This window comes from Filicampus tigris, chromosome 7 (genome assembly GCF_054856515.1).
Source record: "Filicampus tigris isolate MCC_2025a chromosome 7, RoL_Ftig_1.0, whole genome shotgun sequence".
NCBI classification, from domain to species: Eukaryota; Metazoa; Chordata; class Actinopteri; order Syngnathiformes; family Syngnathidae; genus Filicampus; species Filicampus tigris.
Genome location: NC_141223.1, coordinates 392855 through 403346, shown reverse-complemented (window position 1 = coordinate 403346; position 10492 = coordinate 392855). Strand labels below are relative to the sequence as shown.

The window sequence follows — 10492 nt, the reverse complement described above, 5'->3', positions numbered from 1 at the left end:
GAGAGGTAAAGAGGGGGCTGATTGGCTAACACTGCAGGGGCGTGGCGTGCGCACAGGTCGACACAATAATCATTGACGGGTCAGACGAGGAAACGCCGAGAAAACAAAGTTCAAAACAACAACAACAACAACAACAAACATGACATTCTGTTTCTGAAGGCAAGCGCAAGCTTCAATGAATAACGTTGAAAACAACGGGCGTTGTGCAAAAGTGTGCGCGTGCGTCGTAACGTGCTTGACAACGATTCAATTTGACTCACTGAGCTGAATGAAACGCAACGGGCGAAATGAGGACCATTTGTCTTTGCGATGCCTCGTCAATGAAGAAGCCATTTCCGTTTCTGAAGCCAAAATGTTTCCCACCGCTTTGTGTGTCGAGGGCCGATTGGTGAACATATGAATAATTCATTTCAATGATGTGGACAAAGGCAAGTTTGTAGTTCACTCTCTCGGTTTTGAGGATGTGCCTGAAAATGCACTTTGAGATCTTTGTCATTCACGGTCCATGGAGAAAAGACGACGGTACCCTTCCTGCCTTGTATTGCATATTGGCCGTTGAATGCTAATTTCTTGAATGGGCAAAAGTGTTTTATAAAACAAATAAAGAGGTTTTGGGCGGGAGGGGCGAAAACCATCCGCTTTGGGAGTTTTTTGATCTGGTCTCCTAGACAGCTCAATTCTTATCCCAATTGGGTGGACGTGGCCGCACGAGCGCAAGAACACAAGCAATTGAATTGGACAAAGAAAGTGAGTCGGGATGCCTTACCTGCGAAACCGGCGGGCAAATGAAGAGCGCGGGCGCAGGACTTTGATCCGGGACGGACGGCGAAGGTTTAAGGACGCCCTTTGTCCAAACAAATGCAATGGCTTGAATTCAATTTGCCCCCGCATCGGCCGTCGGTTTGAACAGGACGCGCGGCTGGATTTGACTGCCGCTCGACGATTGAGCTGGGCGCGGCCCGTTTGGGCTTCTTCCCAATTTGGAAGCCTGGTTTCATAGGCTTCATAGGCAATTGTCATCTCTGTGGCCGTTTGGCAAGGTTGGGCTGGCTCCCGCTCAAACGACGCTCATTTCCACACTTGACGGCAACTGCCGGGACGCCTCGGTCCAAGAAACAATTGACAACGGTTGGCATTAGCCGTGCTTTATTTGGATTCACATGTAGACGGCATACTAACGGTCACTTGAGAGCGCCTTTGCAGAACTGGAGACGAGCCACCATTTGATGCGCGGACATCACTCATCCATTTGTGTGCGTTGACAAAAGCCTCCTCCCAAAGCGTTATTATGATCTACTACTTTTCTCACGGTCCTGTCGAAAAGCTCGACAAAAGATTGATTGCGTGCATTCCTCCCAAAGGGGGCCCTTCGAAAGGCCGGCGCGAGCCGCACACGTCCAACTATTGCGGGCTGTCGGAAAACGCCGCAGGCAAAGCGACCGGCTGGCGTTTTTGCGCCCGACTTTGAACACATCCGGCGAGCCGAAGCGTACGCGCACGCAGACGCTCAAAGCCAAATTCCCATCGGACCCGGAATGACGTAGCGCGCCACCGGGGCGCCCGGGCCCGCTCGTCGTCCGGCTACGCTCGCGGGGCAGGCGCGCGTCGACCCGAGACGTGTTGCAGAAGACAAACGAGCACGAGCGCCGCAGAGTCTTTCCGGGACCCGCGGGCGGCGCCCCCGCTCGCTCGCCCGCCCCGGGCCGGCCGGCCGGCCGGCCGCCCGCCCGCCCGCCCGCCCGCCCCCGGGGCTCTATCTGTCGTTAACCTCCGCCGCCTCTTCGTCCTCTTCGTCTTTTGCGCCGATAAGCCGCAGACGGGCAAAGTCTTCAAAGATGATGTCGTCGTCGCTGCGGAGCAGAAGAGCCAAAGAAAAAGTCCAAGGTGAGAGACGACGCGCTGCAAGCGCACCTCCTCGATTCGAGCGATTCGCATTTTCGCTCGGACGAGACACGGGTGGCTGGAGTGAGCCGATTGGGAAACGACACAAGGACAGGGCTGACGAGAACGGGTGGAGACGTTTAAAAGGGACAGGCATGGGCCGATTGCCGGTTTAGCGTGGTTTCTAAACAAAAATACGTTTTGGGGTTTTGTGGGGTTTTTTTCAAATCGAGGTTACAATAGGTTTTCAATAGCCACCGAAGCTGTCTGTCACCGCTTCTGTTCACGTTTTCGAGGGGACCTCTAAGCGGGGCACAATATGATTGGCTGCTAGCAAGAGTTGAGTCAACAGTCTGCGTCTTGGAAGTTCATGGCCTCCGGCGAACTTTTGTTTTCTCCTCCTCGCGAGCCGTTACGCACGGAGACGAGGCCGGAGGGGGCAGCACGAAAGAGACGCCGCAAACGCGGATGCCTTTTTGCTCGCTGCAATGTCCTTCCTAAAGCGAAACGCAAACAAAAACAAAAGGCAATGGTGCCAGCGGGTACTAGTTAGCTCGAAAAAGAGTTGGCCGCTGGTGAAAGGGCGCGACTCACGAAGAAGAATTACAACAGAAGAAGAATGTGAACCTTTATGTATTTTTTCAAACTTAACATGGTACACCTTTTTCTGCGCCAAATGTTGTCGATTTTGTTTCAAAAGAAAATGGGTTGGGTTGAACGGTGAAAAAAAAAAAACGCTTTATATTGGCCCAAATATTTCAAAAAGGGTCATTTTCGAGCTGTCATTTGAATACTGCGATATTTTTGCTGGCGGTTATCAGAATGTAAACATTGGTCCATGCCGAGACAAAACATGAAACAAGCTCACTCCAAGTCCCCAAAACGCAGATGCACAAACGCCCAAAGAAGAAGAGTGAATGGACATGCTTTCAAGTGGCAGCACACGAATGTCGCTCATGTCATGGCAGCTGACAAGAGCGGACGCATTAAGGCCCGCGCATCCGGCCAGCCCCTTAATGGACAGCAAAGCATCCGTTCCACGCACGCACACACAATGCTCACTTAGCGTCAAACTGGATCAGGTTGGTGTCGCTCGGCGCTTCGTCGGCAGCTGCAAGACAAAACAAATCAGACGCGGGCGTCCGTCCGTCCGTCCCGAGGAGACGCCAACGTGGCTAAGCTAAGTCTTACCGTCTTCCCCGTGAAGCGACTCTTCCCAAGGCTTGGGGTGCATCAGCGTGAAGGGAAGCTCCAGTGACACGTCACTGGAAAACAACATTAGGGAGGGACCGATTATCGGACGGGCCCACATTCGGCGCATGTCGGCCTTTTCAAACGGTGTCAACTTCAAGCAACTATTGATGTACATTTTCAGTTGACTTTAGAAGAGATTCTCCTGACTTCGGAAACACTCAAAGCACTCTTTGTTGTCGTTTGAAACCAAAACAAGGATAAGTGCCATTTACGCATTTCTGTCATTTGGAAAGGACTTTCTGTCCAATATAGGGGGCGCTATTGCTGAAGTTTTCATTTCACTTTGCCAATGACCCTGGGAGCTCCCCTTTTGTTAGAATTTGACAACAAGGATGTACATCGTCAAAAATGTATAGTAAGAATAATTGAAAAAAAACCCCAACATTACACAAATCTGAAAAAACGTTCACTAAACATATGCTTGAATGCGTTTCGACAAAGTTCAGAGTATGAACTTTTTGACGCGAATATTTTCCTTTTTGCTGCAAATGAATATGGGCCGGAGTCACGTGCTGTGCGCGCTCGTGTCGTAGAAAGGAGGTCAAAGCTTACCTGGGGGCCAGGTCTCCCAGGAGCCTGCGGACCACAACAGAACAGGCTCAGGATTGCGCGCCGCCGCTGTGTCAGTAAACATTGATGAGTCGCCACCAGGGGGCGTCGCATAAAAAAAAATAGACACATGACTGACCCTCCTCGAGAAACCAGTAGCTTCACTTTGACTTTGTACGACACCACGATGCCCAACATTTCCTTGTCGGCGCCCTCGCGCAACCTGAACACAGCAACATAGCTTGTCGACATCGTCGTCGTCGTCAACGACTACAGTCGCATGCTCGCGGTTCGGCGCCCGCGGAATCCCACATCGACAGATCGGGGGGGAAAAAAGTTAACTTTGCGGGGGGTTTGAAATACTCTGAAAAGTGAGCTCTGAAATCTACGGAAAGACCCCCTAACTCTCACCGAAATACTCACTTTGACGCACTCAAATATTTCTGTATCGTGACGTAACGTAGATGTACTCAAGTACTTCTTAATAGTTACCTAAGTACGATCAAATCTACTCCCTGAAGGTTATCTGAATCCTCCTGGATGCACTCCACCGTTTCCTAATTGTGACCTCAACATGTTGAGACCTATTGGAAAAGTCACCTCCGTAGGCTGCAATGTACCGAACCGGTGGCCAAAGAGTAACCTAACTACTCCTAAACTACCGCCTGAAGAAAGCCAAAGAGTGGTAGACCCTGACTCGTCTCCCCGCGTGGCTGTGGGCAAGGCCAGAGCGAGCGAGGAGCCTGCTAGAGCTGCCTGCTGGGTTTGGACTTTCTTTCTTTTGCTTTTGACAGCTGTCCAACTTGACCAAGACGCCAATATTCTTTGCGTTGGCTTTAGCCGAGCGTCCGACCGATGGCGGCCCAAGGGGACGCTTTGTTTGCTCAAATCGTCCTCGACGGCACGACGACTCACTGCGTACTGGAGGCCAAGTTGGTGTCTTCGTGCTTCAACTTTCCGTCCAGCGCCAGGCCTCGTTTCTCTCGATTGTTGGACAGAAAGGGCGTCAGTGTGAAAACCTTGCACGAGGTCGAACTGGAAGCCACCGCGTCGCTGAGAAGACAAAGCGGTCGGCGTGAGCGTGCCCAAAGCAGGGGCCCGGGGCCGTTTCATCGACGCGACGCCGACGGGGGTGGGTTTTCGCAGAGGATAAAGAATATATGCCTTGGCCTATTGCTGTATGCCGCGCCGACGTGCCTTCTGGCGACATCCAAGGCTAAGCCACGTAGCCATGCTAACGATGCTAATTGTTAGCCTGCGTGCCGGTGGCAGTTTCCCACCGCACGTTAGCCTTAAGCAAGCGGACGCTATGCGCTCGCTTTCCATCCGCCTATTTTCAGTTTGCCAGCAAACGTCAGCCGGGCTTGGAGCCTGTCCTTGAACAATAGTCACAAAGCGTAGCCGCCCGCCGCAAGTGCCGCCGCTGCTCGCGAACGCCGTTCAATTCAGTTGGCTGCCACCAAACGCTTTGGCCACCTCAACTTTGAGCTTGCGAGTCAAGGCAAAAAGTAGAAGTGCCTGAATTTGATAGTTCTATTTATAAGCAATGTACATTTTCAGTATGGACGTACACACTCTCTCTCTCTAGATCCTATCTAAAAGTTCGACGATATGTCTAGCAGAGTTGTTGGCCTCTGCTGAAAGTAACTCATGAAGTAACGTTTACTCTGAGTTCCATTTACGATCGAGTCATGAGCGGACAAGCATTTTCCCCGGCAACAACCATTTGTGCTATTCTTTTGCTTTCCGCGCGGCTAAAGCTGGCTGCGAGTTTTCTCCTCCACGAACGAGAGGCGCGGCGTCGCTGCGTTTCTTTGGGCTGGGTTTGTTGGCTTTTGTTCCCTCCGCGCGAGGGGAGCGGGACTCACTCGGACTCTTGACAGGCCACCGGACATTTGTACTGCGCCGTGTTGAACAGGCAGATGTCGGCGTATTGTCGCACTGCGGAGGAGCACAGAGCGCGGGTCAGCGGAGGCGCAACGGCGAGGGAAGACCAGAGGCGCCTCCCTCCCGGCCCCGTACCCGACACCTTCATCTTCTTCACCGTCTTGTTGGTGTTGTTGGTGACGTGAACGTTGACGCTGATGGGTTCGCCGTGGTAGTAAATCTGAAAGAGGCCACGGCGGCGTGACAAAGTGTGCGGCCGCGGCCTGGCCGACCAGCTCGCCTACCTGCTTGTCCAGAGAGGCCTCCAGGTGCAGCGGTTTGTCCGACATCAGGAAGTGTCTGGTGGTCTCGGCGGTGGGCTGAGGCCCCGCTTTCTCCGGGGCAAACTGAACCTTGCGGATCACCAGACGAACAGAGTTCCTGCGGGGCGCGGCGCGGCGTCGGATCACGTGGACGGACGGGACGGGTTTCAATTAGACAGAAGGCTATTGATCGCGCGCCTCAGGAAACCGCTAATGCACTCGCATTCATAATGCATGTTGCGGCGGAGGCATTTTACCTTTTGTGGATTTTTTCCTCGGCGTTGTCCGCGCAAAACACTTTGACTTCAAAGTCCACGCCGCAGGCCTGAAGAGCAGACACTTTGTCATTTGCACGTTTGAGGAGGGAGCCGGCGGGAAAAACAAAGGCCGCAAGCTTCCTCGGATCGCGGCGCGGCGCGGCGCTTCGGAGCGCTTCGGAGCGCTTCGGAGCGCCCGGGCGCTCCTCGTTCGTTGGGAGCAAAGGGCCGAATTCGGGCAAATCTCTCGCTCGGGGGCACCTCGGCAGTAGGCGGGAAGCGACTCGTGTCGTGCAAACGTGTGCATTTCTTGTCTTCACAGAAATATTTCTCTGCCAACAAAGACAACAGAATATTTGTTTGAACACAAGGACCGTAACACTTCTCCTCAAAGAAGGAACGATGAACACGACACATCCAGACTAGTCACCGACAGATATCCGTGGCTCACAACTAGCCCGGTCGGGTTTTTTGTTGGCGGCTTTTCTTTCCCTCGAACGCTAAGATGTGCACATGATGGCGCAAAAGGCCGCAGCTAACGGGAAAGCGGGGACCTGCCGGGCTAACTTTAACCTGGGACGCCGGCGCGAGTTCCGGAGAGTCCCCGCCCCGTGGATGTTTTCTCTCGAGCCAAAGCGAATCCTTCGCAAGTCACTCGGGTTGCGGGATGACTTTGAAATGACGAGGACGAGGACGAGGACAAGGACAAGGAAGGGTTTTGGGCTCGTGGTTGAAACTAGCGGTAGAAGTTGGGTCAGCGGCGGCGCGTGCGCACTCGCTACCTTTCCGGTGTCCTCGGGGCCCGGCTGCAGCGTCACCGAGCACGGCAGGTTTAGCGGGATCTGCAACGACAACGCAAACGCAGACAAACGCTCAATCGCGCTTCTTGCAAAGAATGACGGCGGGCCCGCTTCGCAAACGCCGCGTACAAAGGTCGGACGCGCCGCTAATCTAAGCCCGAGGCCCCCGTCAACACGGTCCTACTCGAACCGGGTGACGGAACTCCGCATCGCGGCGGCGAGCGGAGCCTTTTGATCCTTCATCGAATCTGGCGGAGGAAAGACCTGAGGAAGCCATTCCTTCAAGGACGAACGACACCCGTTTGAAAGGATCTCTGGCAAGCCCAGGTCGGACGACCGACAACCGGGCGGGGGGCCCCGACCGACCGACCGGCCCGTTTCTACGCGAAGGAGGCGCGCGTGTACCTGGAACGTGAACGGGTAGGCGTGCTCTCCCAGTTTCTTCATCAGACGCTCCTGCAAACGAGTCAAGTTGTTCTTCTCGTCGCCGAGGGCGGGAAACACCTGCGCGTTGGCCACAAACAAATCTTTGCGAAAGGTCAGGCCCAGCACGTCCAGGTCTTCGCGCCCGTAGCGGAAGGCGCAGGTGAGCGTCACAAACACTGCGTGGAAAACAATCGACGGTGACGTCGATGGGGCGGGCAAATGCACTCGGACAAGCTAGCTCTCGTTCTCACGCCAACCTTTCCTCTCCTTCAAGTAGTCCGGATCAATCAGGATGACGCCATCTGGTGGGGAAACGAAGGCGTCAAAGCCGATGTGCTTCGTTCAAGTCAAGAATTGGCTTTGTCTTACCGACGGGCTCCACGCGGTCCACGTGGTCCACAAAGTCTCTCTTGCCCAGATAGACGGTGAGCTGAAGGGGGCAACAGTGTTCTGCTCGGTGCGGCCAATCGAATGCGAGGAAAAGCAAAGCGGAGCAAGCGCGAGAGCAAAGCAAGCGCGAGAGCAAGCGCGAGAGCAAAGCAAGCGCGAGAGCAAGCGCGAGAGCAAGCGCGAGAGCAAGCGCGAGAGCAAGCGCGAGAGCAAGCGCGAGAGCAAGCGCGAGAGCAAGACTCACCTTCCCGTTGGGACTTGCTTTTTTAAAAACTCTGAAAATGAAACCACACACCTGTGATGATTAACGATTCCAAAATGTAACCTGCAGTCAACCAAGAGCGACAAGCCCGAGCGCTGACATTTGTCAAAGGTCGCTCGATCTGAAATGAGTCCGAGCTCGCTTCAAGCCAACGGCGGAGCCTTGAGATACGAGTGAGCACACTCGCATCGGCTTTCCCGTTGAAATGAAGGCAAATGATGCGCAATTCTTGCACCTCGACTGAAAACACACGTAGGCCAAGCTTTGCCAACGTTCTCATCTATCCGTGGCACTTTTGAACAAGTCACGTGGTCAGTGGCGCCGTCCGTCGCGCCGTTTGGCCTGGGAGGGTGTTTTTTTTTTGGGTGTGTCAATCATTTTCAATCGGCCGTCCTCCCGCCCGCCCGCCCGCCGGCCGCTTCCCGTCTCTGCCGCCGTTTGACCTTTCTTGCTTTCACCTCACCACTTTCAACTAGCAATCCGTTTCTCACGTGTGACTTGAAGACGCCACTTGTTTTTCCTATCGCAAGCTCATGTGTGGCTCCGGCTTTGTTGTCATGGTAACCAGCCGTCACGTCCCTCTCTCTCCCTCTCTCTCTCTCTCCCTCTCTCTCTCTCTCTCTCTCTCTCACACACCAAACATTTGACAGGATGACATCACGCGCACAATTTGACATCATAATCATGTTTGAAACGTGTCGCTTTCTGTCATTACACGATTGAGCGTACGTAATTAAAAAAAAATCAAATAAAAACAAGCAAGCAGGCAAGCAGACACGCACACGCACACGCACACGCAGACGCACACGCAGACGCACAAAGCTACCTGGTTCCTCTCTCTGACATCCTGACGAGCGCCAGCAATGACGAACGAGCAAGTGGACACGCCGAGGAAGGAAAGATGAAGATGGGAAGGAGGAGGAGGAGGAGGAGGAGGAGGAGGAGGAGGAGGGATCCCGTCACCGTGGAAACTGAAGAGAGGAAGTGGGGTCACGTGATCAGAGGAGAGCTCACCAAAGCCCCCCAGCCCCTCCTCCTATCACGGGGAGCATTTCAAGAGCAAAGTCAGCAAAAACCTCCACTAAAACAAGAGCCTCAAAACGATGAAGAACCCAAAGGACATTTTGGAAGCCGGAGAGTCAACACGGCCACCTGCTGCGCGTGCACTTGCCGCTCGCTTCGTGGAAAATGGCCGCCGCCGCCGCCGCCGCTCCTTACTCCAGCTGACCGCCGTCGTACGAAAGCCGGACGGACGGCGAGCTAGTCGGCTGCATGCCTCCCCTACGGCGAGATCGAAGGGACGAGCGGCAACGGCGCAAAACGCTCAAAAGGTGAGCGGACGCCAGGGCTCGGCCGGCACGAGGCCCTCTTTGGCGCTCAGGCGGCTTGACGGAGCTCGGCCGGCGCGTCGCTCTGAGCTTTCCCGCCGGCCCGATCGCCATCTTCTTGATCACTCGATTTCAGTGAAGGCCATAAAGCGTGCGCGCAGAGCGGCCCGGCCGCCAAGAGTAGACGAGTAGGAATCCTGGGGGAGGCGGTGCCGCCTTCGTCCGCGGCCGCGTCGCCATCTTTCTGAGAGGACGCACGCAGCCCTCCGCTAGTTACCGCGAGCGTAGCGAGCATGGAAGCGAAGAGAAGCGGGCAAACGCGGAACCTTTGCGGGCTTCACCCGCGACCTTTCAGCAGTCAGCGCATCTCTGGAACCACTCGACATTTTACAGTCTCGCGCTGACGTTTTGAACAAAGGAAATCAAGTCAGCGTGGCGCTCCGAGCCGGACCGAACGGACGGATCGCACGGACAAGGTCCAGCGCGCTGGGCTACGGCGCCCAAAAACGCGTGGCGCGGACGACGGGAGCAAGTAAATCGAAGCAAAGTCCAAACTTGGAAGCGCGGCACGTTCACCGGCGTCGCGGGCTCGGAGCGATGTTTGGCGCTCAGCTCCAAACGTTTTGTTGATTTTTTTTCCTTTTTTACATCCCAATCATTTGTACTGCGTCGGTTACTTGAGCCACAAGGGATGGAAAAAAGGTGCTTCAATCCATCAGGGATGGAAAAAAGGTGCTTGAATTCATCAGAATGGCCATTTGTCAGCCGCCGGCCGAGCACCGCTCCCTGCGAGTGTTGTCGTTTTGCATTTTTTGTGCCGTTGCATCGTGCGGCGGCTCTCCTCGGTCGCATTGGCGGCGGACCTCGGATGCGCCGTCGTTTGTCTCCGGCGGCTCGCTCGCACCTCAGACTTTGGCTCGCAACACAAAGCCAAACATTTCCGCGACGCAACGGGAAAAACTTTGCCTGCTTTGAGGCTTTGGCTTCAGTCAAACATTTGAGAAAATGAAAACAAACGTGACAGACTTTTCCTTTTTCTTTTATTAGTCTTCACCATGACACGACAGAAGTCATTTGAAAAGCCCCAAAAGGTGGCAACAAACAAATACAAATAGCGTTACTTCAAAACAAATGTCGTTCCTTAAAACGCTTGGCG

The 10492-nt window shown here is 54.3% G+C and overlaps 1 protein-coding gene across 15 annotated transcripts; it reads right to left on the bottom strand.

The window, feature by feature from the left end:
* Nucleotides 1-1129: 1129 nt before the first annotated feature.
* arrb1 (arrestin, beta 1) lies at nucleotides 1130-10412 on the bottom strand. 15 transcript variants are annotated; one of them, XM_086035203.1, is made up of 16 exons: nucleotides 8835-10386; nucleotides 7991-8021; nucleotides 7726-7786; nucleotides 7614-7658; nucleotides 7336-7532; nucleotides 6913-6972; nucleotides 6131-6198; nucleotides 5856-5991; nucleotides 5707-5791; nucleotides 5553-5625; nucleotides 4600-4737; nucleotides 3824-3907; nucleotides 3688-3711; nucleotides 3073-3146; nucleotides 2944-2992; nucleotides 1130-1850 (listed from the first exon to the last, which is right to left on the bottom strand). In XM_086035203.1, exons 1-16 carry the CDS (start codon nucleotides 8852-8854, stop codon nucleotides 1754-1756), a joined length of 1242 nt encoding a protein of 413 aa, XP_085891329.1. In that variant the 5' UTR covers nucleotides 8855-10386; the 3' UTR covers nucleotides 1130-1753. The 15 variants fall into 15 exon arrangements, 6 of the variants coding, with proteins under 6 accessions (XP_085891329.1, XP_085891328.1, XP_085891330.1 ...); XM_086035202.1 differs by having other exon boundaries at nucleotides 7726-8021; nucleotides 8835-10392; XR_015087404.1 differs by lacking the exon at nucleotides 1130-1850 and having other exon boundaries at nucleotides 3688-3753; nucleotides 7726-8021; nucleotides 8835-10395.
* Nucleotides 10413-10492: the final 80 nt, after the last annotated feature.

Bases quoted from the DNA above. Each gene is read 5' to 3' on its own strand.
- arrb1 (XM_086035202.1), bottom strand. From the start codon at position 8,854: ATGTCAGAGAGAGGAACCAG. The intron at 5,792-5,855 runs GTAGGCGAGCTG...GGCCTCTTTCAG, and splicing joins AGGCCTCTCTGGACAAGCAG to ATTTACTACCACGGCGAACC. The intron at 2,993-3,072 runs GTAAGACTTAGC...TTTGTCTTGCAG, and splicing joins GTCGCTTCACGGGGAAGACG to CTGCCGACGAAGCGCCGAGC.